The following is a 26,303-nucleotide window of genomic DNA, read 5'->3' on the forward strand; positions in this document are numbered from 1 at the left end:
GGGCGGATATCGAGGACTGAGTATGCAATAGGCAATGTCGAGCATCACATATCGATCTACAGTGCTATCAGGGCCTGTTGTAACGTCGTGTGGTTACCAACTGCCTCCGCACTCTTCAGCGTTGCGACAGCCGCTCTGCGCAAGGATGTCAGTGTCGTTCAGCATGCGTGAGCAATGAGAATGGACGCACTTCTGAGCAACTTCAACAATCTGGTCTAGCTCGTACGGGACGAGCGGCGACAACCCGCGCACCATTGCAGCGAGCGTTGCGCCAGCGAGATTGTCGCCCGCGCCCGTGACGCTGATGATCTCGCTCGCATCCAGCTCAAGCGCCGGATAGTGGCGCAAGACGACCGCCTCGGCAGGCGTGCTTGCGCTTGGCACGACGAGAGTGCCCTTTTTGGGCGGGAGATTGCGCCAGCGCGACACGGCGTCGATGCCCGAGACGCGCTGCACGACGAGAACGCCCTGGGCGCCGTTCTTGACGAAAAGGGTGCCAATAACGGGGAGAAGACGGACGGCCATCTGAGCGATGCCCTCGTCGACGACCCAGCGCGGGAGGCGCAGCGCAAGCTCATCGGCGCGCACGCTGATACTGTCGAACCAGGGTCCGGGGGCGTAGATGCTGTGCTCCGAGAACGCGACGCGGTCGTACAGAGCGGACAGCTCGTGAACATTTGGTGCGGAGTATGAGACGGGCGCGGCTGCGAGCGGGAGAAGCGAGGAGAGTGGCGACGACTCGAGCGCGTTGAGAAGCTGGAGCGATTTCGCATTGGAGGTGGGCTCGAAGAAGGCTGACAGACATGCAGCGGAATGAGCCTTGCCGTGACAATGTCTTAGGGGTTTGAGAGATACATACTGGAGGTGCCGTGCTTGTCGCAGTGCAGGAGGACCTCGACCATCGCGTTCATCTCGATGTTGCCGTCAAAGCAGACGAGCTTGGGCTTGACTTCGGCTATCCGCTCGGCAATCTGCAAAACCTCAGAGTAAGCAGGGGTGGTCTCGTGGTCGAAACGAAGGAACGAGCCTTCTTCCCGCTCAGCTCCTTTGCGATGCTCATGTCAGCGACGCCGCCGACGAGCTCGCCCTTCTCGTCAAGCAAATACCCGCACGTCGCCGTCGCGCCGTCCGACCCAATCAGGCCGTCGCTGCGCATCCCGCGCGCCCTCAGTCCGCTCTTCGCTACCTCGCCGAGCAAGTCGCCTGCGACGGGCGCGACGAGGAGCACCTCGCCTCCGTCTTGGTTGCTCGAGGGCGCAGAGAGGAGCGCATGCGCCGCGCCGGCGACGTTGCCTGCTACGCCTCCAAGCGTGAGCGATACGCTGCCTGGCGCGGTCGTCTGCAGCGGCGAGGTCGAGTTCGGGACCATCGAGATGTCGACTGCGAGGACGCCGACTACCACGAGGGGAGCTGGCGCGACGGGGTGCGCGAGGAAACCGGTTTCGGTCGGTGCGGAAGGGTCGGCGGGAATGGGAGCTGGCGACGAAGCAGGAGAAGGTGGGAAGGACGGCATGGAGGTTGAAGCAGGCGCTGCCGAACTCTAGGTCACGATCCGAGCAGGTGTCAATCACTGCATTCCAATTGCGAGCGAGGCGCATGAAGTCAACGAACCTCTTTCAGCAGTCGGGCATACTCGACTGCAACTTCACCGCCGACCTTCACGTTGTTGCGGATCAGCGCCTTGTCTGCGGACGCAGCATTGCGCTTTGTCAGTCGAAGACGTTGTACAGAGATCAGGGAGGATACGCACTGCTCTCCAAGCTCTTGCCCTTCGACAGCTCCGCCACCCGTTGCAGCAGCCACGGCGTGACCTGCTTGCCGCTCTTCGCCATGCCGTTCTCGACGCTCTCTGCGACCGCTTGATCGACAGCCGTCTGCAGCCCGGCACCGACGGCGTGGTACTCTGCCGGAATGGGGTTGCCGAGCAGCAGCGAGCTGGACAGGCCGAGGCGATCCGTCGTCACTGCGTGGCGGCGTTGTAAGCCGCTGCCTGTGAGAATTCGAGCTCAGGTTCGGTGATTGATACGCACAGATTGTGTGTGCGACTTCGGCGGCCGAGTCGAGCTGCATCGGCGCCTTGAAGCCTGACTTAGCGGTGTAGAACGCGGGCCAGTCCGAGGTCTTGTATCCTGCGACAGGCACTGCGTGCGCCTCGAGGTACTCGAGCGTCAAGCCGATGTCGAGCTGTGAGAGAGGCGTCAGCGGAGCATGCAAGACAGGCGATCGACGCGGAAGACGCACAATGCTCTTCGAGCCAGCGCAGACGACCGCGACAGGCGTGTCACTGAGAGAGATGAGGTCGGACGAGATGTCGAAGCCTGCGTGTAGCGTCCATCAGTATGCGCGCGGGAAATGGAAGGGAGACATGAGTGAGCGCACTCGTTTCTGCGCCTCGGTGCACACCGCCAATGCCGCCCGTCGAGAAGATCTTGATGCCCGCCAGATGCGCGACAGCCATTGTCCCCGAGACGGTCGTTCCGCCATGTACACCCTGAAGAGACAGCGTTCAGCTCAATTGTCCCGGGGAGGCAGGATGTAAGCCTACCTTGACCAGCGCCGCGCCCAGCTCCCTCCGCCCGACCTTCCACAGCCTCTTGGCCACGTCCGCGTCCCTACGCGCCTCCCACCCGAGCTCGGCGAGCAGGTCAAGGTCCCGCTCCTCGAGCCCGACCTTGACGCGGCCGTCAAGAATGGCAATGGTCGCGGGAGCGACGCCCTGCGACCGGAGCAGCGTTTCGCACTCCTTTGCGAGCGTCTGCGAGTGCGGCGGAGGGAGTCCTGCGTGGACACCAAGAAGGTCAGGTCTGATTAAGTGGGGAGCGAACTTGGCGAGACGAGAGGGAGAGGGACTTGACGCACCGTGAGTAATCAAGGTGGACTCGAGCGCGACGACTGGGCGGCCCTCGGCTTGCGCTTGTGCGACTTCGGGCGCGATGTCGACGGGGAGGCCAGAGAGCGAGGGGAGCGGGTGCTGCCAGCGAGCGACGCTGGACGCGGTGAAGGAGCGCGTGCGTGGTCGTCGCACAAAGTTCTGGCGTGCCACTCGGCTCAGCATGGCAGCGGGAGGGCGTGAGGTGGTCAAATTGCAAGCGCGGTCATCGCGTCGCGAAGAGGCGGCAATCTCGCGAGGTCTCGCTGGCTCATCGGGCTAGGCAGAAGCACGTATGGATAGGTAGCGTCGTTGTGTATGCAGATCTACGATTCCAACACGCGGACCGGCGACCCGCGGAGGAACGCGTCGATATTCTCGATGGATTGTGGCCACCACGCCTCGAACGCGGAGTCTTCGACGTAGCCTGCACAACGCAGGTCAGAATGAGAAGATGAAGCGGGAAGAAGGAAATGTGCGCACCCATGTGGGGCGAGAGCACGACGTTGTCAAGCGTTCGAAGTGGATGGTCTCTCGGCAGCGGCTCCTGGTCGAAAACGTCGAGTCCCGCGCCGGCAAACCGTTTTGCTCGTAGAGCGTCCACGAGTGCCTGCTCGTCGACAAGGGGACCGCGCGACGTGTTGACCAAGAAGGCTGTCGGCTTGAGCAGTTCGAGCTCGCGACGACCGATGATCCCTGTCGTTGAAGACGCGTGTACGAGGTGGAGCGAGATGAAGTCGCTCGTCGACAGCAAGTCGTCGAGCGAATGCGCGAGCTCCACGCCCGCCTCGTCTGCGCGCGCCTGCGTCAAGTGCGGCGACCACGCGACGACGCGCATGCCGAACGCCTTGGCAATGGCCGCGACCTGCTTCCCGAGCCGCCCGACGCCGACGAGCCCGAGCGTCTTGTCGGCGAGTCCCGTCGCAACGCCGCTGATCCAAGCGCCATCTCGCATGGACGCATGCTCCTGCGGGATCCGCCGTGCGAGCGCAAGCAGGAGCGCCCACGTTTGCTCGACGGCGCCGCTCGAGCCCTCCGTGCCGCCGCGCAGGGTCCCGCTGACTACAATGCCGCGCTCGCGCGCAGCGGCAACGTCTATCCCGCGGTTGCGGTGTCCAGTCGTCGCGATGAAGCGGAGGTTCGGGAGCGAGTCGAGGATGGCGCGGTCGATCTTGGTGCGCTCGCGCATGGCGTGCAGGATGGTGAAAGGTTCTAGCGTTTTGGCGAGGTCGGCGCGCGGGATTGGTTCACGAAAGATGGTGCGAGGGAGTGATGCGAGGGGGGTCCAGTCGGCGTACAGCTCGGCGGCGCCCTCCCAGTCGTCCAAGATTGCGAGCGAATGACGAGACGGGTCGACGGGCATCTTTTGTTGCGTTTGCGCAAGCGTGTGACGCGTACAAGCGAGAGAACCCCGGGCGAGCAGGAGAAAGAGATGAAGCCGCAGGAGGAGGGGGAGAAGCCGGTGAAGCGGGCGCGAGCTTCGGGACAAAGGCGGCAGCGCGAGCCAGCTGTCTCGTACACTGTCTGGCGGTGCAAGAAAGTCCAAGAGCGGGAGCAGCGAGAGGAAAGCGGGCAGATGCTCGGCGTCATCCGGCTGCACCAAGTCGTGCTCTCTCCGCTTTGCTGTCGACCTGAACTCGGCTAGAAGGGCAGTCTAAAGCTTCACTGGCCTTCACTCAAGCAGCACGTCCCCGCTCGAACTACTCGGCTGCTTCCCTCGCCTCGATCTCTCCCGTCTCCTCCTCATCCGCCCCACATGAGCGACCTCGACCTCAATCGCCTCGTGCAGGCCCAGGTCATCCTCACCAGCGTGGCTGCTCTCTCCAACGTTCCCGCATGGAACGTTCCGCTGGCAATCGTCGGGCTCGTCGTCGTGCCCGGCCTCAGCGAGGGAGGAGGAGCGGAGAGTGTCCGGCAGGTGCGTCCAGTTGCCCGTGCTGGAGGCAAAGCTCGTCACTGACGAGTCCTCACTCAGTGGGTCCTCGCATTGGGCGGATCGGTCCTGCTCGACTTCATTGTGCGCATCTTGTTTCCCGCTTGCCTGATTCCCACCCGGCTGACGGTTCCTTCCAACCCGCAGTGGTTCGTCGGGAACAGCACACATGGTCTCGCACGCGTCTTAATCATCGTCAACTGGCTGCTCAAGGTGCGACCCTGCTCGTCCAGTCGAGGCACTTCTCCTCTTCGCTGGTCTCTTACGCCTCTCCTGCTCACAGATCGTCACCGTCCTGAGCGCGCTCACCCAGCTTCGCGCACGCGGAGAAGGAAGCTTCGGCTTCCAAGCCAGCGGGTTCTCGATTCCTGGCGGGCTCGCCGACCGGATCCCGAATTCCTTCCCGCCGTTCGGGCAGCGACAGCAGGGCAGCGAGGAAGGTGCGTCGCTCAGATTGCCTCTCTCCGTCTCTGGACCGAGTAGTGACGACTTGAACATGCCAAATTGTCGCGTCTCACCCACCGTCCTGCCATCTCCCGTGTCCACAGTCTGGTCCGCGCCTCCTCCGACGCAGCAGCACTCGTCCACCGGCATCGGCGGCTACCAGCCGCGCTTCTCGCTCGACGAAGAGGCCTCTGCAGGCAGCTCGACGCCGCCCGTGCAGCAGCAGCAACCGGCGGCGCCCGCTTCGAGCGGCAAGAAGAGCGCCGCTGGGGGAGGTGGCGGAAAGAAGGGCGGCGAGGCGGGCGTGCTGCCGACTGCGGCGGAGGGCGGAGGGTACCACACGCTTGAGTAGATGCGAGTGCAGTACTTGCTCCAAGTTACAACCAGGAGAGCGGAGAAAGGGGGATGCAGAGAAGTGCGTTCCTCTGATCGGGCCCCTCGCCCTTCGGGGAGGGGGAGGCGGGGCTGCCTCGCACACCTCGCTGCTTGACGTCTCGTCCTCCTCAGCGCACATGGCGGCTCCTACCGGCGCGCGCAAGCTGCGCATCCTCCTCACCAACGACGACGGCCCTCCCTCGGGCCCGGGCGGCCACTCGCCCTTCATCTACCCGTTCGCGCGCCAGCTCGCCGCGCAGCTCGACGCCGACGTCCGCGTAGTCGTCCCCGCGAGCCAGCGCAGCTGGGTCGGCAAGGCGTACCACATTGCCGAGAAGACGACCGGCGTGTACTACTACCCGGCGGGCGAGGATGGGACCGAGGGCGAAAGCCACGAGCTGCCGCGGGAGCGCAGGGACGGCGAGATGGAGTGGATCCTGCTCAAGGGGACCCCAGGTACGCGGTTCTCCTGCCGTCGAAGCGCGCGAGGAGACGGCTGACCGGGTCCCGAGATGGCAGCGACGTGCGCATCCATTGCGCTGCACAACCTCTTTGCGCCCGACTCGTTTGACCTCGTCATTTCCGGGTGCGGCTGCCGCTCTGCACCTTTCTCCTTCTGCTTGTGGAGTCGGAGCTGACGGCCGTGCCTCTCGACGCGGTTCCGCAGGCCTAACTTTGGCCGCAACACCTCGACTGCGTTCGCCCTGTCCTCGTTCGTCTCTTTCTCTCTCGCGCGCGCTTCTTCAGCCCGCCCGTACTGACCGCGCATGCATGCAGCGGCACACTCGGCGCCGCGATGGCAGCATCCCTGTCTGGCGCCAAAGCGATCGCGCTCTCATGGGCCCTGATGGACGGGTACAAGCCGCCGCCGAAGGAGTTTGTCGACGCTGCCTCAAAGGCGTCGTGCGACGTCGTCAAGCGATTGACTGAGCTTGGCTGGGGTTCAGGAGACGAGCAAGTTGACGTTTACTCGGTCAACGTGCCGGTGCGTCGCCCTCGCTCACTGCGGCAGCGCCCGCAGCTCGCGCTGACCCTCTCATTCCGATGTCCCGAACTCGCGTTGTCCCGTGTACAGCTCCTCCCGGAGATCGTGAGCGCACCGGAAGTGCGCTGGACCAGCATGGCGCGCACCAACTACGGCCGCCTCTTCAAGTCGACTCCGCACCCAGACTCGGCCGCTTCGCAGAACAAGGGCGGGCCCGCCGCCGTCGCCGAGCCGCAGGACGCCGCGGCCGCCGCGTCGTCTTCTTCGGCTGCAGAAGCGGGAGACGCGCAGGGGAGCGAGCTGCTCGGGGTCAAGGACGAGCACAAGAGCGAGAAGCTCCACTTTGTGTTTGCGCCCGACATCAGCGCGCTCGTCAGCCCCAAGATGGAGGACCTGGTGCGCCGCGCTCCTGTCCCGCCCTTCTTCTTCACGCTTGCTCTGCTGACATGGGCTGTCGCTGGTGTCTCTTACAGGTCGAGGGAACCGACAAGCACGCGATTCACACGGGCGCCATCTCCGTCACGCCTATCCGTTCGGCGTTCATGGAGGCCGCGCCGCCGACAGGGATCCCCGTCGAGGGATTGCGGTGGAAGATTTAGAGCGGAGGCAAAGACTGTAACACAGTTCGCTCTTGCTCAGGGACGCGACTGTCCTCATGCCTGAGCTTTCCTTACTCCCCTGGACGTCTTTGTACCCTCGAGCGCTCTGTTTGGCTGCGCGCGCGCTTTGACCCTCGCGTTGTCGCCCCACCTCCGTTCCGCTCGCTCCCTCGCCGCGCCGCTCCCGCTCAGCCTTCGCACCTGGCAGCCAGCACAGAGACTCGTCGGAGAGTAGCTCCCTTGCGCACTGCGCTCCCCGCCTGCAATCGCCACTGCGCGGCAACTTCTGCCGCTCAGCTCTCTTCGCTCCTCCTCCTCGCCGACGCGACCGTCTAGTCCCGCGCATTCGCTCGGCCCGGCTGCGACTGCTTTTTCTGGATGCACCTCGACGGGACCGAGCCGTGCATGGCCGAAGGCTTGCGGCTGGCAGCGCCGCCCGAAGCAGCGGGATCCGCTTTCCGAGAGCCAGGTGCGCTGCACTCGTTCGGAAACGAGCTGTGGAGCATCCAAGCTGACTCGAGCAACGACCCAGCAGACTGCGAGACTCAGCAGGACCGACAACCCCCGCTCAAGCGGATTCGTCGCAAGGTCGACTCGCTCGCTCTCGCTCCGCCGTGGATTCCGTCCTCTTCTTCTTCAATCCATTTGCCATCCGTTGCGCCGCAGCAACGTGTTTCCGCAAGTCCAGTGTCGGCCAGTCCGAGTCGGCGCGAGCGTTCACGCCATCGCAGCAGCTTCAAGATTTACGAGCCGTCAAGCAGCGACGAGGACGACGACGAGTGGCCGAGCAGGGGCAGCGCGTCGAGCCGCTTCACAGACGCGGAGACGACCGGAGAGAATACGGTGCGGCACTTTTGCTATCTTGTCACACGTCGAAGGACGATGTTGACTTCCTGACCGAATGCGACAGATGCGCCGTACGCCTCCCGCCTCGTCGGCCCTACGCCGCCCTCCTCTTCGCCCGCTCGTCCTCCAGCCTATCGGTTCAAGCATTGCAGGCACCTCGCACAACCCGCGCTCTCGTTGCTTCAACGCCCACGCGCTCCTCTCGCCGCTTTCGCTCCCTCCTTCGCCGCTGCGCACGAGCAGCTCACTCGCCTCGGCGGACTCGGGAGCCGAGCTCTTGCTCGAGCTCGCTGACCTCGACATGGCCGAGAATCTGCCAGCAGAGCTCTCTCCACCGCCGACCAGCAGGAGCGAAACGACGGACGCTTCCGATTGTGAGGATCGGGGCGCAACGTCGAGCCGTTCGTGCATGCACTCGCCTACGACCGCTTCCGCTCTGTTGACAGGCTCTCATGACGCAGATCATGCCCAGGATGCTGGCGGGTCGAGCTGGCTCGACGCTGGAAGACGGTTCGGAGAGTACGGCGCGGCACCTTGACCTCGCTTTTGCTTTCGCCTCACCTCGTGCCAAGGAGAGGTCAAATGTGATCGTTCCGGAGTAAAGGCGAGATACTGAGCGCTGCGATGCCCAACGCACGTCTCCGTCGTGCTCTCCGGAGGACATTGCATGTCAATCGGCCGACACGGGCTTTGTTTGCGGTTCGAACGCGCTGTTAGTCAATGCAAGCACATAGAGGTTGTCCCAGCACTCGCTGTGGAGGTGACGTTGTCCGGATGCATGCTCGTCGGCTCCGCAGCCGTGAGGCTTGCGCTCCGCCGTCCTTTCGTCACGGCTGCCTCGAGACCAACAGCAGCGCCGAGGCGCTGCTGCGAGCTTTCCCGAGCCACACTTGAACACGCACGCGTCTCTGTGGCTAGTGTCGCCCGTCGCCTTCGCCGCCATTACTCGCTCGCCGTCGCGCCGAGATGGCGAGCCAGCGCAACCTCACGCTCGCGTTTTCGACGCTTGCCGCGCTCTCTGCGGGTACAAACTACGCGTGCGTGCTCTCTCGCTCTCTCCCTGTGGCAGGAACGCGCGTTGACGGGCCGTCACCCCCACCTGCCAGTGTCGGCGCATACCTGCCCCAAGTCGGGCAGCGCCTGCACCTCGGTTCACTGGCGATGAACGTGGTCGCGGCCTCGGGCAACGCGGGCGTCTACTTGAGCGGGCCCGTCCTCGGCGCCATGGTCGACAGGCGAGGGAGCAAGGTCGTCCTCCTCGTCGCCGGAGGATGCCTGCTGGCGGGCTATCTGGGCTTGACCGCCCTGTATGCCGGCGGCGAGGACGGTGTCTTCGCCGTGCTGGGCATGCCGGCTCTTGCGCTGTGTCAATTGTGCACCGGTGTTGGCTCCAGCGCAGGAATCTCTGCCGCACTCAAGGCAACGAGCCAGTCGTTCGCGAAAGCGAGCCGAGGATTCGCCATGGCCATCGTCCTGTCAGGGTTCGGCCTGTCGGCTTTCTTTTACGCTGCCATCTCGCGGGCCAACCTCCTGCCCTCACTTGACCCGACCACCGCTTTCCTCCTTCTTCTCGCGCTCGGCACTGGCACGTCCATGCTTCTCGCATCCCTCTTCGTGCGGCCGCCTCCGCCGACGAGCGGCGTCGGGCCCGACAGTTTGACGCCGTACCAACCGCTCTCGACCGCCGATGACCGCCTCACCTCGCGGTCCCGCTCGCGCTCGCATTCGCGTAGCCGCTCCTCGTCCCCTCCGCGCCGCGACTTTGCGCAGGAACACCCGCCTAGCGAGTACAGCTTCGACGATCTCGGCGCCGAGCGGCCAGGCTACCTGCGCAGACGCAGTGCGACCCCGCTCCTCGACGACGATTTTGACAAGGATGGGCACGTGCCGCACTCGGCGGGCGACCTGAACGTCTCCGGGTGGGACCTCCTCCGCGAGCGCGACTTCTGGGGTCTGTGGTGCTTTCTCGGCCTGTGCAGCGGGATCGGTCTCATGTATATCAACAACCTCGGCACGATCGCTCTCACGCTCTCGCCGCCCGAGACGGACCCGTCGCAAGTCGCGCTCGTCCAGTCGCGCCTCGTCTCGCTCTTGAGCATCTTCAACTGCCTGGGCCGCCTCGCGATCGGGCTCACGGCCGACTTCTTCACGCACCACGCGCCTGTGTGCCGGTTTGCGCGCATCTGGTGGCTCGTCGCCACCGCCGGCCTCTTCGTCGCGTCGCAGGTCCTCGCCGGGCAGGCCGAGCGCGTCGACGGGTTCGGCGGGTTGACGCTTCCGACTATGATGGTCGGGACCGCGTACGGGACCTTGTTTGGCGCCGTGCCCGTCGTTTGCCTCGAGCGGTTCGGCATGCGTGACTTTTCGGCGAACAATGGCTTTCTCACGTTGTCGCCCGCCGTCTTTGCCAACCTCACAAACATGCTCTTTGGCGTCCGTCCTGTTCGTCAATCGCCACTCGTAACCCATGCTGACCTGATTGCTTACGCAGGCGATCTATGACTCGCATGTCTCGGCGCCCGAATCCGCCCCTCCTCCCTCCTCCGCCTCTGAAGCCGGCCGGCTTCTCCGCCGCGGCGGCGGTGCGGCTCGCGATCCTGCACACCTCTGCACGCTCGGACGCGAGTGCTTCGCGACGGCCTTCCGCACGACGACGCTCATGAGCGTTGCCGCTGTCGCGCTCGCGATCGTGCTCTCGCTGAGGCGAACGTTCAAGCCGGTGTACCATTCTTGAGCCGGCTTGGCGTCGTTCTTCTGTAGAAGCCCTTCCCGTAGACCGCTTGTTGCCTTCCTTCCACTACCTTGTTGTCATGCATCGTCGTTGCGCCTTGCGAGCTCTCCTACTGACCGCTCAGTCCCGCCTCCTTCCGCCAGCCCCCGACCGCAAAGCCCGTCACGCCGCGCACGACGCCACTGACGAGGTCCGGGCGGTGCACCGCCGCCGAGACGACCGTACCGGACGAGAGGGCAAAAACGAGGCGCTCGGTCCAGAGCGCGGCGAGCTCGCCCGCGCGCGAGTGTAGCAGGGCCGACGGCGCGAGCTCGTCGAGGATGGCGTACCTGCAGCGTGCGGGCGGAGGTCAGCACGCGCAACAGAGCTAAGTGGAGAGAGAGAGAGAGCTGCGCACAAGGCGCGCGGCGCGACGTAGAGCGCCATCTCTCGCCTCCTGCGCTTGTTCTCGATCAAGACGGAGAAGCCGCAGGCGAGGCATCCGGCGAGGACGCACAGCCCGCTGTCGAGCGGCTGCTGCGGTACCGAGGGAAGCAAGCCGGGCACCCGCGTTCGCACGAGGCACACCGAGGCGTAGATCGAGGCGACGAAGGTGGCGAGGAAGGCGGACGAGCGCGAAGCGGCGAGAAGGATGCGGATAAGCGAAGAACGCGGCCGAGAGAGGGTGCGGCGGAAGCTGAAGAGGAGCGGAGGGATGGCGTGGACCTGCGGATCCAGGTAATCAGACAGGCTCCGCCAGAAATGAGGGAGTCGGGGCGCACCGGAAGGTAGATCATCAGTGCGTCCAGGAAAGCACGTGCCCAGCGCTTGACGGCGTTGGCCTCGCAGGACCCGGCGCCCAGCTTGCCGTGCACGAAGGAGCAGTTGAGGCGGGAGATGTTCTGCGGATTGACGAGTCTGCGCGAGAGGCGATGATCAGAAGCGTTCGTCACACGTCATAGTGAACAACGTACCCTGCGTCTCTGCCCGCTTTCGCTGCTATGCCGGCACACATCTGCGCGACCTCGGCGTCCGGCTCCTGCCCGTAGACATAGCGGTTTGTGCGTGCGAAGCGCAGTAGCTGGAGCAGTCGCGGGTCCATCCTTGCAAGGCGCAGAATCCAGCCCGAGTAGGAGGGAGGGAGCAGGTGCGGCGCATAGAACCACGCGTGCATGATTCGCGCCGATGAAAAGGCGAAGACGATCGTGTCGCCCTGGTCTGCGAGGAAGCGGAGAAGGGATGCGGATTGGCCGCTCGCCGGTGGGGCGCGCTCGTACACCGCACGCGCGAGCGTGTCGGCTGCCCGCACGAGGACGAAGAGGGTGAGATCGAGGGTCGGCGATTGCTTTGAGCGAGAGTCGAGCCTTGCGTCTGCAGGCGCGTCAACCGCCGAGGCCGGCAGAGAAGGCGTGTAGGGCGTAACGAGGAAGTCTAGATCGTCCCCATTCGCAAGCGCGGCTGTCGGGCGCGTAGGGCGACGGTACGAAGGCGAGGATTGCAGAATGAGGAGCGCCGCCAGGGAAGAGAGCGCCGCGCTGGCGAATGTCGCGAGGGCGCGGATGTTGCGCTCGTCCTGCACGGCGCGCTGCTGCTCGTCCGCGAGGGACTGCTCCGTCTCGCGCGCCTTGCCCTTGCCCTCGCGCAGGGCGCGCGTCTTGCCGACTGCAGCGAGGTACGCCCGCCTCACTGCCGGCTCGACCAGGCTTTCGGCCCACCGTGCGCCGCCGATTGCGATACCAAAGGCCACACCGAGCCCACGCGGGTGCAGGCCTTTGCAGAGTGCGGCGAGGAAGCGCGTGCCGAGTTGCCGGAGGGACGAGGGCGAGCGGCGCGTCGACGCGGCCAAAAGCACGCGTACCAGCGCTGGGAAGCTCTGAGCAGCCCATCCAAGCAGCACAGCGCGCAGGAAGGGCTCGGTCGACGGATGCTGTTTATGCACGGCGCTCGCGATGAGGAGGCGAGCACGCGCGACGGAGCGAGATGCCGACGGCATGGCGGGACGTGCACTCGACGAGCAGGCTGCAGAGGGTTACCTGCGCGCGTGAACCTCGCCAACAGCGGCGAGTGCCGAGGCTGAGCCCACGCAGCTGGGCAGACGGCAAACGCTCGCGCTCTCACGCGCATCCGAGCCTCACGACCGAGAACTCGGGACCGGCCCACCGACTTTCGCAATGCAGTGATAGAGTACTTCAGACAGCCAACATACGGTCGTTCGCTTACCGAGCAGTCGAATTGCCCTGCACGTCAACGACGACCATCCTCTCTTCGACTTGTCGACGGCTCTCTGCCACCAGGTTCACACTCGACGGTGCCCTCCACTTGCTCCACAAGTCCCAATTGACTGAGGGCGTGCTGGCGTATGGCTTCTCGTCGGAACACGAGGACGAAGCGCTCAAGGGCTGGTAGGACGGCGCGCTGCTGCTCGGCGTGAAGGTGAGGGTCGGAAGCTCTCGCTGGTTGTTCAGCGCTTGTCTGTGTACGCGAGTTCAGTTCGGTCTGATGCTTTTCGAAATAGTACGTATTGATCAACGCAACGCACCGTGTGATCGCAAGCACGCCTTCGTCGTAAGGGGCTGTTGCAGTGCAGAAATCAGATATCGCGGAATGCCAAGCTGTTGACCTGAATGGACTCACGAGTACGTTGCTCAATCCGGCGCAGCAGCTCGTGGATGTACGGGCTGCCCTGTTCCTCCTCAAAGTTGCGAGCAAGGACGGCGCGCTCCATGTACGCCTCAATGTCGGGATTGCCGAAGACGCGCTCCCAGACGCTCGGCGCTTCGAGCGAAAGTGACGGGTTCTTGGTCCGACGGTAGACGTCAACGTCGCCGAGAATGTCGAGAAGCAGACCTTCTTCCCGGCGCTCCTCGATTTCGCTCTTCAAACGCTCCGTCGCCTGGTCTTGCTCCTCCCGCTCGCGCTTCTTGGTCAGCCAATTCGGGTTGTCGTCGCGGTAGAAGCGTCGTCGCCAGAGGCGAATGCACAAGATGAGCGAGATGTCGACGACGATGGAGAGCGCGGAGCCAAGCAACCAGGGGATCTCCATGACTAGGTATGTCTTGTTGAGCGAGAGCGCGAGAATGGCGACGATGTTCGTGCACTGCGAGCGGTGGGCAGGTCAGCGGGGACGGTGAGAAGGGTCGAGCGATGGGCAGGTCAGCGGGGACGGTGAGAAGGGTCGAGCGATGGGCAGGTCAGCGGGGACGGTGAGAAGGGGCAGGCCGAGGAAGTTTCAACCCACATTCTCGATGATCATGAACGCAAACAACGGATCGTTCTCGCGCATTCCCTGTTCCGGCTCGAGCTGGTGCGAGTCGCGGATGAAGCCGACCGCGAACTCGGGCAGACGGGCGGCGCAGAAAATGAGGCTGTCGCAGAAAGCCGATCAGCACTTTCTACGAGACAGACGACGACGAGACCCACGAGGAAAGCATGCCGAGCAAGAATGCGACGCTGTCCCATTCGTGCACAGCACTCAGAGGCGGCTCGTCCGGATTCTTGGCCAGCTTGCTCAGCATTGTTGCGCCCCAGGCCGTCGTGGCGACTGCTCCGCCTTGGACGTCAGTGATCGGCGTCGCTGCGACTCGATGAACCCTGCCTCACCTAGGACGAAGATTGTGAGAAGGACAAAGTCCTGAAGGAAGCCGAAGGAGCGAAAGCGACGGGTGGCGGTGTCCCACCATGGCTTCTCGCGGCGCTTTAGCTTTGCGATGAGAGCTCTCGTGCTCTTGGGACGAGGGGCGCCGCGAGATCGATGACCAAAACAGAGCAGCTGATCAACCGGGAGTCAGCGAGTGATTCTGCGGACACAACGGGCAGCCACGCTCACCTGAACCAGGAGCGTGAGGTCTGCAACGCCATACCAGGCGGCAAGCGCTGTAGAGCATACGCTTGGTCAGCAACGTTTCAATATAGCTGAGAGGGTGGTCTTACCGATCTGTGTCTCGGTAGCCCCTGCACGCGCCAATCCGACCGTGTTGACGACGTCGCCGACGAGCCAGACAAAGACGAAGCCGGGAGAAGCTCCGTTTCGTCGATTGATGGCATTCATGACACTGTGCATAGCGATCAACCACGTGAGACGGTGGAGGATAGGCTGGTGACCCACAGAAGCGGGACGAAGGCGGCACATGCAATGCCCAGGGTGATGGATCCGAATAACGAGCCGACCACGACCTGCGGTGTGTAGGCCGACATCTTGAAGACCCTGGCAGAGCACTGCTGCTCCCGAGCAAGCCTAGAAGAAGCGCGAAAGCCAGCCATCGGCCCGTTAGGAGGCCAAAGCGGTCGCGTCGGCTGTTCCACGGACAATCCGCCTCATTCCGCTGTACCTTCCGCGGACCCTGAGCTCGGCGAGCGGAAGGTGCGCTGCGCAGCAGTTGTGGGCACCGGTTTCACCGGTACGTGGCGATGGCGCGCCAGGGTCAGAGCGAGCACGAGCACGGCATGCGGGAGCGCGGGGAAGCACGGACGGGGTCTCAAGTGTTTAGAGAGCACTGCGACGGTCGTGTCGTACTGCGCGCGGCGCCAGGGCTCTCCGAAGGCGAGCGTTCAATGGCTCGGGCGACGCAGACTTCATCGGGACCCAGCGCGTACGAGCCATGTCGAGCCCAGAGATCGGCTGAAAGCCAGCTTTCAAGCTCGCACAATAGCTCGACGCACCGACGAGCGTGGTGTGAAGAGGAGTTCAGGACAGGGACCCGAGGCACGCGCATCTCGCGAAGGCGAATGGGTGCTCGCACAATCTCGACCGCTGCTCAAGGCGCTCACACCTTGGTCATATTCTCTACTCGTATGTGAGGTACTCGCTATGTGGTCGCCGCCCATCGTCACCTCAACTCCTTCCCCCGTGCTGGTCGCTGCTGGAAGGCGGAGTCGACGGCGTCTTCTTGGACCTTCGCGACGCTGTGCTTGGGCTGCGGAACAAGTTCGACGGTATCCTCTCCAGATGGGGCTGGGGAAGGCCGTGATCGACTGGATGCGAGCTCGTGTGTGTCGAGGTCGATGTGCGACGAGAATGGCGAGAGAACGAGTCGCCTTCCGGGACAAAGCCATTGGCGGTGCGACCGACCTTGCTGACCAATTCGAGAACGAAACGATCGCATGCAGCTGCGAATTCAAATGAGGTGGGCTCACGAATGAGAGCGACGGGGTAATGGCAAAACGTACGGTGGCGCGTCTCGATTCGTTGGAGGAGATCGACAATGTGGTCGTCATGACGGCGAGTGTTGAAGTTCTCGGCGACGACTTTGCGCTCCTTGTACGCCTCCAGGTCGGGATCGCCGAAAAGGCGAGCCCAAAAGCCGAGCTTGGCGGCCGCAGGCGCGCCGTCCCGCCGGTACATGTTGACGTCTGTGAGGATGTCGATCAAGAGGCCCTCCTCCTCGCGCTCCTCGATCTCGGCGTCAAGGCCCTGCGCGAGCTTGGCGTGCTCCTCGCGCTCGGCCTTCTTCGCCAGCCACTTCGGGTTGCTGTCCCGATAATAGTTGCGTCGCCAGCGTCGGATGCAGTACATGAGAGCGGCATCAATGACGATAGAGAGGCCACTGCCGACGAGCCACGGCGTCTCCATCAATAGGTACGTGTCGTCGAAAGATCGCGTAACGATGGCGATGATGTTGGTCAGGTTCTCGAGGATGAGGAACGCAAAGATGGGGTCGTCGTCGCTCTGCCCTTGCTCCGGCTCGAGCTGACGGTGGTCGCGGATGAAGCCAACGATGAACTCGGGGATGCGGGCACCGCTGAAAAGGAGTCTGCGAGCGAGGGTTCAGCTCAACCTCCGAGTCGCTGTGAAGCTCAACCTCCGAGTTGCTTTGAAGCTCAACCTCCGAGTCGCTGTGATACAGAGTGACTCACGCCGACGTCAGGCCTAGCAGAAAAGACGTGAGGTCCCACTCGTGCACGGCGCTGAAAGGCTCCTCGTCGGGATTCGCGGCCATCTTGCTGAGCAGCGTTGCGCCCCACGCCGTTGTCGCGACTGAGTAGTCGACATACATCAATGTCAGGGCGATTCGTACTGAAGTGTAGGGAACAACCAACCCAGGACGAAGAGGGCGAGGAGGACAAAGCTGGTCGAGTACAGTCAGCGATATGCTCCGTTCTGCCAAAGGAGTCTCAAGCTCACTCGTCAAAGTAGCCGAAGTTGCGGAAACGGTGGGTCAACTTGTACCACCACGGCTTCTTTCGCCGTTCTAATTTCGAGATCAGGGCGTAGGTGCTCTTCGGCTGGCGAAGAGAGCAGGCGCGATGGCCGAACCACAGAAGTTGTATGAACAGCGCGACGTCCGCCAAGCCATACCAAACGGCAAGGGCTGAAGAGTATATGTCAGCTAGAGCCGAGAGGGGAAGAGAACGGGAGTAAAGATTTGCTCACCGACTTGCGTTTCCGGCGCTCCGGCTCTCGCCAGACCGTACGTGTTGACAATATCGCCAGCAATCCAGACGAGCACGAAGCCAGGGGATGCTCCGTTACGACGGTTCACCGCATTCATGATTATGAGAGAAGGCGGCGAACGCAATGCCCAGCGTCACGAAGCCGAAGAGCGAGCCCACGACAACTTGCCATCCGTAGGCCGACATGGCGAGCCCCGAGACCGCAGAAGGCAGCGGCAAGAGCAGGGAGAAAAGTCTCGGCCACAGCAGGAGGAGGGCGGAAGGCGTCCGCGGAAGATCCGCACGCTGTCCGCCGCGCCGCCAGGGCGCTCTCGTTGGGCCCGATAAGGAAAGGAGACAGCAAGCTGTGCGAACGCACGCGAAGGCGGACTCCTCTTCAGGATTGCATAGCGTTCACGTCGTGTCCTGCTGCTGCCACGGTCGACACGCCTGCATCCAGCACTTCGAGGCGTCGCCCTTCTCCGCCGAGCGTCGCTACACGCTGACGGCCGAGCGTATCGGTGCGGAATGCGAAGGCCGAGGGAGGGTAGTGGGCGTCGAGCGCGAACTGGCGGGACAGTGGAATCGGCGAGGTGGCCTGCGGGAGATCCGACCGGTCAACGGAGGCCTTGACGCGAGAAAAGAGGCTGCGCACGCGAGCATCCGTCGAGCTCCACTGCATCGCCTCGAGGTTGACGGTGCCGACTAGGTACTTTGCAGCGGCGCCTGCGCAACGGCAATCAGTGTGGTGTCCCCGCCTCGCGACGAGCACGCGCAGCGCACCTTCAGGCTCGCCCGTTTGAAAGCCAAAGCCGACCTCGCTGCTGCCAAAGAAGTCGAACCCGACAAGTCGCAGAGCGGCACCATCGGGCGTCTCGAGCTTGTACCGCGCCATCTCGATTGCCGAGACGTCCTCAACCATCGGTTGTCGAGCGAAGGCGACTGAAGGAGCTCACGAGTCAGATCATACGAAGGCGTGCCATGAGAGCGGGACGTACCGCTTCGCTCCTCGAGCCAGACCTCGCACAGACTTTCCTGCCCATCTGCTCCCACAATCTTGGCCCTCGTGAATCGATCCGCCTCGTCTAGTACCTCCGAGCGAGCTTTGACCGCGCCCAGCACGGCTTTGTCCCCCGTCGTAGCCCTGACTGCAGCGTCCATGGCCCCGCCGACGAGCCTCGCGCAGAGGTGCAGCAGCGCCGGGAGGCTCTTTGGCGCGCTTGGTCGTGCAGCGGAGCTCTTGGACGGCGAGGAGAGCGCGGGAGGGCGCCGAGCAGCCGCGTCGGGGTCGGCGGAAGAGGTGTCTGCGAAGGAGGCTGAATGCGGAGGCGGGTCGAACGAGCTGTCGCCCGCGGTCGCAGTCTCATTCAATGCCACCGTGGCGAAGGGCAAGCGTGTCGCAGCATTTGGAGACAAAGGGTCTGCAGCGGCGGAAGCCTGCTCGAGTTCGTCGGCGTCCGCCTGCCCTTTGACCTCCTCCGCCATGCGCTTGAGCGTCGCGTCCAGCACCGCCGCGTCGCCGCCCGCCGAGGTTGCGCGCGGCAGTCCAAGCTCCTCGTCGATGAGCGTGCGCTCACCGACAGGCAGCTGCGCGACCCACGCTTCGGCTTGCGCGAGATCGGCGCTCTGCGCGAGCGGCGCGGACGCAAGACCGAACGAGAGGAAGGACGAGATGCCCGTCGCTGTGGGCGGGAGACAGTTGCGGATGTAGTGCGAGACGGGGAGAGGAGAGAAGGCGGCGTTGGGACGGTGGTCGGAACCTTCTTGTTGCGCGACCTTCTCGAGCTCTGCCGAGTCTCACTCGTCAGCCTTCAAGCCGTAACGGCGAGGGAAGGGTGCACGTACCGTAGTGCACCCACGCGCAGAACTGCTTGAAGCACCGCTCCTCCTCCTCGACCTCGCATTGCAGCCGTGCCGCCGACCGGATCGTCTCCTTGGCGAGCTCCGTCGCACGGAGAACGTCGTCCCGCGCAAAGCGGTAGTCGGCGAACTTTTCGGGCCTGAATGAAAATAAGAAGCGAGTCAGCAGGCGACAGTCTCGAGGAGCTCGGCAGGCTGCTGCTCCCAGCCAGGCGAGCGGCGCCGAGATGAACGCAGCTCACCATCTCGCCCACGCGTACACCTCCCTGAGCATGACGACGACCCTCTCGCACGCCGCGCCGACGCTCATCCAGCACGCGACCCGGAGGCGTTCCAGCGCGAGCGCCATCGCCTGTTCCCACTTTGCGAGCGCGCGCTCGTTCATCTTGGACGCGAGGAACTCGTGCACGCCGGCGAGCGGGCGGCCCGTCACGAGCAAGAGATGCAGCTGCGTGATGGGCGGGGCGGTGACTGCGCGATGCAAGCGCGTGAGCTGGCCTTGCCTAGCGGCGAGAGAGACAGGGTACAGGTCAGAGACGTACCGCCGTTGGGTCGGCTAAGGTCGGCGATGCGCTGCAGCCACCCCTTTCCAATGCGCCGCGCCTCGTCCCAATGATTCCGCGCCTCTTGCAGCGCCTCGAACGCATGCTCGAGGTGTGCGCGGAGTGCGGTCGATTGGCGCAGGACCGTGTCGAGTGACGGCGGGAGCGGGACCGCAAGGCGCTGCACTGCGAGCGAGGTCGGCGTGGGCGCGCAGTGGATCGCGAAGGAGGCCGTCGAGGCTGAGGTAGAGGGGATCGCGGTGATGGCCCGGACGGGACCGGCGACGGTGACCGAGCCGAGGTAGACGCTCCCAGCGAGGTACAGGTGCACGCCTCCCTTATCGTCTCCGACACAGAGTACCGTCTGCCCCTCTGCAGTCGCGGATCCGAGGTCCACCGCCGCGCGCACCTTCGCATCGCCCAGCTCGTCCACCTCTTCGGCGGTCCTTGCGGGCGGCGGGACCGTCGGAAATCGCTCAGCGGCGTCCTTCATACTGAGCGGGCGCTGCGCCTCTTTCGCGCGCTCGCGCTCGAGCATGGCCTGCTTGGCGCCGAAGACGCCTCCACCACCACCGCCGCCGCCCGGTCCGCCCATGCCCGGCCCTCCGGCGCCGAGCGCTCCGCCAATCCCGCCTCCGCCCGGCGCGCCTGGTCCGTTGCCCGCGCCAGCAGAGGGCAGTCCCTCCTTGACGACTTTGGGGAGGGCGGGCAGGCGCGCGATGAGGCGCAGTGCCCAGGGCGAGAGGCGCGGGTCGGAAGGGTACGACAGGGGCTGCCAGGTGAGGCTTGTCGGGCGAGCGGAGGATGAAGGGAGCGGTGTCGAGGGCGGGAGGAGAGGCTGACCGGTGTGAATTGAGAGGAGGGAAAGGGTCGAGGGAGCGGAAGGGGAAGATGTCGGGGGTGCGACAAGGACGGCGAGGGCGTCTCCTGCAGAGGCGAGCGTGTCAGCCGCGTGCAAACGTCTCGAGCGAGGTGTCGCGCGCACCTGTAGGGTTCCAGACGACGTGCTCGATGCTCCCGGCTGGCTGCGCCTTCGCTTTTCCCTTGAGGCCAAACTTGCCCGTCGGCGCGGGCGCAGGCGGTGGGGGCGGCTGCCACTCCCACACGAGGTCTGCGGAGGCATGGGTGCGGTACAGCGCGACCTTGCCGTCTGTTGCGGGTGCGTCGGGGGTGGAGCGAGGTGAGGAGAGGACGGCGAGGTCGAGTGCGGCGGGGCAGAGCGCGTCCGGCGGGAGGGCGAGGGCGGCTGGCAGCGTCTTGCTCGACACGACGGGCAGCCCGCTCGCCATCCTGCGCGCCTTGCAAGTGCTCGACAGAGTATGAACGAGGCGGTGTAGCCCGACTTCTCGGCGACGAGGGCGTCCCAGCAAGTGAGATGAGCTGTGCCGGGTTACAAGAGAGTATCTAGTGCCCTGCAAGCACAGTTTCGAGCTGCTCGCTGCGTCGAGAGCGAGGAAAGGCAAGTGTTCGCTTCCAAGAGAGATGAGGACGACTCGGCCCCATTCCTCCCCGTCTCGCTCGCTGTGGGCAGAGTGCTCCAGGCTGGACTGTCTGAGAGACTGTACTGCACGCTCTGGACACGCTCAGCTTCGCTCCCGGCGCTGCCGTCGTCGTGTTGGTCCCCTCTCGTCCCGACATCTCTCCGCGCAGTCGCCAGCCTCAACAGCGTCTCTTGCTGCACGGGGAGGGTTGCAGTCACGTTAAACAAGGTCCTATATCGCTTAGACAGGTGAGCAAGCCGCCTCTCCAGGCAGACGAGCACAACAAAAGGGGTTCCGAGCGATCCGAGCGGGGAGAGCAATCCGCCCACAGAGCGTCGCAGGGCGTGCACGCACCGCCAGACCGTTCCAAAGAACGCCGTCATTGACTCGCGCTATCCTGCAGTCTCGCCCTTGATCGAGTCGACCTCTCTCTCCTCGCCGCTCGTTCCGACTCGACACCTTTCGTTCGCGATTACATTGTCCGAGTCTCGCCAGTGCTCTTCAGCCGCCCGAAGCGCCATGCAACAGCAACCGCCGCCGCCTGCTCTGCCGGACGAGCTGCTCGAAGCCTTGTCGAGGGCACCGCCGGACCCTCCGCCGAGAGCCAGTCTCTCGCTCGACCGCCTCGACCCGCACACCGCGCCGCCGACCCTCCCCGACGTTCACCCTCACAGTCCCTTCGGCCTCGCCTACCCGTACACCTCGTCGAGCAACTCGCCCACAAACCCGCGCGCTCCTCAACCCGATCCTTCCGCGTCGTCTACCCCTCTCGTCGGCTTCTCCATGAACCGCACCGACGTTGCCGCACCTGAGATACCTCCCTCTACATCGTCATCGCGCTTTCCCCGCACCGGCTCGACTTCTCCCAATGCGCCGCGGACCGTCCCTCCTTCGCCTGGAAATAAGCGCAGCATGTTTAGAACGTTCACCTCCTTCGGGCGCGCCTCCCGTCCTCCGGCTTCTTCCCCCGCGCTCGCCGAGCTCCTCCCTCCGTCCATTGATCCTTCTCTCGCCGCCGACCCGTCCTCTTCCTCCTCCTCCTCTGCAGCCGGGCCATCCTCGCCCTGGTCCCGCGCCGCCTCTCCCTCCGCCTCTGCGCCGCTCTCGACTCGCCCGACCCCGCCAATCTCGCGCACTGCCCCACCTAGCTCTGCCTCAGCGCCCCCGCACTCGCCGTCCCGCTTTCCTCCACGCATGCAGCCCCCGCCGCCGCCCTTCGCCTCGCACGCGCTGCCTCCTACACCCCCACCTCTCGCCGCACGCATGTCCCGCGGCCCATCCGCAGCCTCCCTCGCAGGGGCCGGCGGACCACTGCCGGTCCCCGACGACTGGAGCGAGTCGGTGCAGGACGCGCCGTCCGATGCCGAAGACGCCTCCGCCGACGGGGAGCAGTACACGGCGTGGAGCGTCCGCGGTGGCCAAGTCGAGCAGTACACGCGCGACTTGACGCGCGTGAGGAGATCGGCGAGCGTGGCCAAGCCGGGGCAGGCGCGCGTGTCGGGCCGCGAGGAGGAGGAAGAGGACGAGGAGGAGCTGCCGTACGCGCAGGTGGAGGACGAAGATGAGGACGAGCGTGGGTATGATTCGGAGCGGGATGCGGAGGGAATGGATTCGGAGCGAGACTCGGCGGCGGCTGCGGCGTTGAGGAGGCCGAGCGTCATGTCGCTACGACATCAGCTCGCGACGATCGTGTCGAGCGATGCGCCGCTGCCCCTGCCGGTGCATATCGCCGAGTTGTCGGAGCACGAGCAGCCGCAGCAGAACGGCGAGGAGGTAGAGCAGGGAAGAAGGGTGGCGCAGCTGGATCTGCGCGAGTTGTCGCTCAGGGAGAAAGAGGACGACAACGCTCAGCCACGCCAGGTCTGTCGCGATTCCTTTCAAGGTTTTCTTTCGCGCACGACGAGTACTGAGGAGCGCCGCGCTCTACAGGACGTCTCGCCTGTCTCGTCGGCCGACTTCATCGTCGCGGTCGTCGGCCCGCGCAACGTCGGCAAGTCGACCGTAATCCGGCGCGGGCTCAAGCGTCCGCCCGAAGAGCCGATAGTGCTGCACGAAGACGCGGACGGGAACCGCGTGACGACGAGCACGACGTCGTTCACGATCAGCGGGCAGAGGCGGACGATCGAGGTGCTCGAGATCGACATGCACATGCTCAAGTACAACGAGGAGGGCGTGGTCTGGCCGGATGGCCTCCCGCAGTGCGAGGCGGCTATGCTCTGGTGCGTTCCGCATCACGAGAACCGGAATGAGCAACGCTGACGTGGCCCGTCTTCAGCTACGACTCGACCGACCCGCACGCCCTCTCCTCGCTCTCAATCCTCCTCAAGGCTTTCTGGACCCGCGGCTCGGACGTCCCGCTCATCGTTCTAGCCTGCAAGTCTGCGCCTGCCGGCTCGAGCGCAAACGCCACCGACCCGAAAGATGCTGCAAGCGTCTGCAACGTCTATGGTGCAGGCATCGTCACCCTCGACGGAGGAGTCGAGGACCCGCAGCGCAAGGCCAAAGAGTGCTTCAACTGGCTGATCCGGCAGATAATGAACAATCGCGGTGAGCTGGCTTCTTCCCTCGCTGACCTCGCTGCAGTGCTGACGCGCTCGGCGCACAGGCGAGGTCCGCCGCCCGTCCACCTCGATGTCGACCTCGTCCGACAGCCGGCGCGGCTCACTGCCAGACAGTCGCCGCGGCTCGCTGCGCAAAGGCTCTTTCGCGACCATCTCGTCGTCGCCCATCACGGCACACCCGCCCGAAGCCAGCTTCCCTGCCAATCTCGCCGACCCGTCTCCCTCGCAGCCTCTCCGCTCCTCCCGCCTCGTGCGCACCGACTCGCTCGCGCTCGCGCTCTCCGTCGTCGAAGAAGCGCCCTTCGGATCAGATGCTTTCGCCGCGTCGGCACCGCCGACGAGCGTTCCGCGGCAGGGCACCGACTTTGAAGCAGAGGCAGAGGCGGCGGTGGCGGCGATGCTCGCGAGCGTCGCTGCCGAGGAAGGCGACCAGACGGAGGAGCACGTCTCGGTCCCAGGGCCTCAACTGGCGGCGTCGGAGAACGCGGATGCGCCGCTGCCAGCGTACGAGGCGCAGGAGCCGCCGCTCGACCAGCAGCAGCAGCATGAGCAGCAGCAGCAGCAGCAGCAGCAGCAGCAGCAGTCGGTCGCCGAAGAGACAGTCATGGCCGGCGTACTGTCTGCGCCCTCCTCGAAGGACCGACGAGCGTGCGTGCTTCCTACTTGTGCTGCATGAGACAGGGTTTCTCCTGACGCTAGATGCTTTGCAGCTCGAAGAACGGGAGCCTCGAGCTTTTCTTCCGCCGCGAGGACTTGCTGGACAAGTTCCTCTTCGCCGCGGTCGCAGGCAACGGTGCGTTGCAGCCGTCGACTTAGTCGAGCGGACGCTGACATGCCCTCGCGCTCGTACAGATGAGCAGTTCGTGACGCTCTTCCTTATCACCTTCCGCCGTTTCGCTCGCCCGTACGACGTCCTCGAGAAGCTCATCGAGCGCTTCGACTTCGTGGCGAGCAAGCACGCGTCGGACCCGCTCCTGAGCCGCTTCGGCCAGATGAAGTGCGCTTTTCTCGCTTGCCGTGTGACTGGACTCTGACTCGAGCTCGCACTCGTAGGCTCTGCGGTGTCCTCTCGACCTGGATGCAGAATTACCCGGGGGACTTTACCGCTGCGACAACGTTCGGCTTGCTCGAGCCGTTCCTCGAAGGGCTCATCCCTCGAGGCGCTACCTGGGTCGCGCATTACGCCTTCGAGCTGGTTCCCCTCTTGCCCTCTATCGCATCGATGGCCGATCCCGAGACGGGCTGGGCTCTGCCGGACAAGCCTCTCGACGAGCCGACTATCGCTCCTCCCGCCGAGAATGCCGCTGCCTGGGGCTCCGTCGCGCTCGAGCGCCAACCCTTTCTTGCACCCTCATTCGACTCTTCCAGCAGCCTCGCTCTCTCTCGACCACCCGAATCTGTCGATCCGGCCAGCGTCTCGCGCCTGTCGGTGCCCGGTTCGCTCGAGACGGGCGAGACCTCGCCGAGCTTGCCGTACAGCTCGCCGCGGCCAGCATCAGAGAATGGCACACTCGACTCGGCCGGTGCCGACTCTAGCTCGTCGCCCAGCATGACGCGCCGCATGCCCGCAAGCGCCGTGCTCGTCGACATGTCGAACGCGCTTGTCGAGATGCGCGAGCAGGACATCGCGACGCAGATCACGCGCCTGGCGTGGGAGATCTTCGCAGGCATGTCGCCGCGCGACCTGGTGCGACACGTCCTCGCCGCGCGTGACCCCTCGAACCCGCGCCTCGCTCTGCGCGACGCCGAGAGTCCCGTCGTGCGCTCGATCAACTTTGTCAACTACCTCGCCGCCTGGACGGCGACTATGATCCTCGTGCAGAGCAAGGTCAAGGCGCGCGCTCGCGTCGCGGAGAAGTTCCTCCTCGTCGCCGCGGCCCTGCGCGAGCAGGAGAACTTTGACTCGCTCATGGGCGTCCTCGCTGGGCTCAATTCGCAGCCCGTCTTCCGCCTCACCGAGACGATGGAGATCGTGACCGACAAGCTCGACGGTGACCCGCGAATGCATCCGCAGCGCACGGCGCAGCCCGACGGCGACAAGCACCGCTTGCCGAAGAAGCTACGCAGCCTCAACCGGCTTATGGCTGCGAACAAGTCGTTCGCCGCGTACCGCCTCGCGCTCGCGAACAGCGGGATCAACATGATCCCGTATCTCGGCGTGCACCTCCAGGACCTGACGGTGCTCAACGAGGTCAAGTCGGACATGCGCGGCGGGCTCGTCAATTGGACGAAATTCTCCCAGATGGGGAAAAGCGCCGCCATCGTGCTCGACTGCGCACGCGTCGCGCCCAAGCTTCCTGTAGACCGCACTATCGAGCGCTGCATCTTCAATGTCCCCGTTCTCGACGAAGACGTGCGTACTCCCATCTTGCTTCCATAGCAACGACTGACCTGCGTCTCGCCGCTTGCAGCGCCAGTACACCCTTTCTTACGCCCACCAGCCGCGCCAGACCGATCGCACCGGCACCCGCGCCCGCCTGCGCGAGCTCGCCAAGTCGACCTTCGCATCCTCTCTTTAGCGCACGGTCCCCTTCGTTCCTCCGTCGCATCGCAGTATCGTGTACCCTGTCGCCTCATGTCCTTCGCTATACCTACGCCTCCAGCAGTTCATACACCCTTCGTTATTCGTGTCAGTCTCAAGGCGTAGCCTGTCTTTGAAACCTCGCATGCCTCCGCCATCGTAGATCGATGATGTGGGACGAACAGATACGACAATGCAGAAAGCGGCA

At 64.6% G+C, this 26,303-nt stretch overlaps 9 protein-coding genes across 9 annotated transcripts; 4 read left to right on the plus strand and 5 right to left on the minus strand.

The window, feature by feature from the left end:
- Window positions 1-56: 56 nt before the first annotated feature.
- On the minus strand, window positions 57-3,055 carry JCM10292_004481 (pseudouridine-5'-phosphate glycosidase family protein; the record flags this gene model as incomplete). Its single annotated transcript, XM_076645816.1, has 11 exons — window positions 57-135; window positions 191-794; window positions 860-971; window positions 1,028-1,540; window positions 1,612-1,685; window positions 1,751-1,963; window positions 2,031-2,184; window positions 2,242-2,318; window positions 2,380-2,491; window positions 2,546-2,778; window positions 2,860-3,055. The coding sequence occupies 11 exons, from the start codon at window positions 3,053-3,055 to the stop codon at window positions 57-59; spliced, it is 2,367 nt and encodes a 788-aa protein (XP_076508686.1).
- Window positions 3,056-3,195: 140 nt separating this feature from the next.
- Window positions 3,196-4,232, minus strand: JCM10292_004482 (D-2-hydroxyacid dehydrogenase family protein; the record flags this gene model as incomplete). The annotated part of the gene is made up of 2 exons (XM_076645817.1): window positions 3,196-3,296; window positions 3,353-4,232. 2 exons carry the CDS (start codon window positions 4,230-4,232, stop codon window positions 3,196-3,198), a joined length of 981 nt encoding a protein of 326 aa, XP_076508687.1.
- A 393-nt stretch (window positions 4,233-4,625) lies between these two features.
- JCM10292_004483 (uncharacterized protein) lies at window positions 4,626-5,598 on the plus strand (the record flags this gene model as incomplete). Its single annotated transcript, XM_076645818.1, has 5 exons — window positions 4,626-4,787; window positions 4,845-4,886; window positions 4,950-5,015; window positions 5,086-5,242; window positions 5,351-5,598. The coding sequence occupies 5 exons, from the start codon at window positions 4,626-4,628 to the stop codon at window positions 5,596-5,598; spliced, it is 675 nt and encodes a 224-aa protein (XP_076508688.1).
- Window positions 5,599-5,758: 160 nt separating this feature from the next.
- JCM10292_004484 (5'/3'-nucleotidase SurE) lies at window positions 5,759-7,205 on the plus strand (the record flags this gene model as incomplete). Its single annotated transcript, XM_076645819.1, has 6 exons — window positions 5,759-6,077; window positions 6,141-6,207; window positions 6,289-6,333; window positions 6,399-6,606; window positions 6,697-7,002; window positions 7,080-7,205. 6 exons carry the CDS (start codon window positions 5,759-5,761, stop codon window positions 7,203-7,205), a joined length of 1,071 nt encoding a protein of 356 aa, XP_076508689.1.
- A 1,812-nt stretch (window positions 7,206-9,017) lies between these two features.
- On the plus strand, window positions 9,018-10,785 carry JCM10292_004485 (uncharacterized protein; the record flags this gene model as incomplete). Its single annotated transcript, XM_076645820.1, has 3 exons — window positions 9,018-9,088; window positions 9,158-10,484; window positions 10,543-10,785. The coding sequence occupies 3 exons, from the start codon at window positions 9,018-9,020 to the stop codon at window positions 10,783-10,785; spliced, it is 1,641 nt and encodes a 546-aa protein (XP_076508690.1).
- A 106-nt stretch (window positions 10,786-10,891) lies between these two features.
- On the minus strand, window positions 10,892-14,955 carry JCM10292_004486 (uncharacterized protein; the record flags this gene model as incomplete). The annotated part of the gene is made up of 13 exons (XM_076645821.1): window positions 10,892-11,111; window positions 11,180-11,487; window positions 11,544-11,679; window positions 11,736-12,688; window positions 13,062-13,233; window positions 13,301-13,334; window positions 13,396-13,858; window positions 14,000-14,126; window positions 14,182-14,302; window positions 14,362-14,530; window positions 14,588-14,634; window positions 14,692-14,813; window positions 14,867-14,955. 13 exons carry the CDS (start codon window positions 14,953-14,955, stop codon window positions 10,892-10,894), a joined length of 2,961 nt encoding a protein of 986 aa, XP_076508691.1.
- Window positions 14,956-15,587: 632 nt separating this feature from the next.
- JCM10292_004487 (uncharacterized protein) lies at window positions 15,588-17,249 on the minus strand (the record flags this gene model as incomplete). Its single annotated transcript, XM_076645822.1, has 6 exons — window positions 15,588-15,712; window positions 15,928-16,511; window positions 16,615-16,735; window positions 16,798-16,826; window positions 16,883-17,069; window positions 17,132-17,249. The coding sequence occupies 6 exons, from the start codon at window positions 17,247-17,249 to the stop codon at window positions 15,588-15,590; spliced, it is 1,164 nt and encodes a 387-aa protein (XP_076508692.1).
- A 278-nt stretch (window positions 17,250-17,527) lies between these two features.
- Window positions 17,528-20,821, minus strand: JCM10292_004488 (uncharacterized protein; the record flags this gene model as incomplete). Its single annotated transcript, XM_076645823.1, has 8 exons — window positions 17,528-17,728; window positions 17,786-17,856; window positions 17,914-18,072; window positions 18,129-18,917; window positions 18,976-19,130; window positions 19,233-19,461; window positions 19,533-20,459; window positions 20,518-20,821. 8 exons carry the CDS (start codon window positions 20,819-20,821, stop codon window positions 17,528-17,530), a joined length of 2,835 nt encoding a protein of 944 aa, XP_076508693.1.
- Window positions 20,822-21,532: 711 nt separating this feature from the next.
- On the plus strand, window positions 21,533-26,093 carry JCM10292_004489 (uncharacterized protein; the record flags this gene model as incomplete). Its single annotated transcript, XM_076645824.1, has 8 exons — window positions 21,533-22,873; window positions 22,943-23,232; window positions 23,289-23,560; window positions 23,619-24,222; window positions 24,285-24,367; window positions 24,427-24,571; window positions 24,628-25,927; window positions 25,986-26,093. 8 exons carry the CDS (start codon window positions 21,533-21,535, stop codon window positions 26,091-26,093), a joined length of 4,143 nt encoding a protein of 1,380 aa, XP_076508694.1.
- Window positions 26,094-26,303: the final 210 nt, after the last annotated feature.

This window comes from Rhodotorula paludigena, assembly GCF_050403205.1.
Source record: "Rhodotorula paludigena JCM10292 DNA, Rt_paludigena_JCM10292v1_ctg2, whole genome shotgun sequence".
NCBI classification, from domain to species: Eukaryota; Fungi; Basidiomycota; class Microbotryomycetes; order Sporidiobolales; family Sporidiobolaceae; genus Rhodotorula; species Rhodotorula paludigena.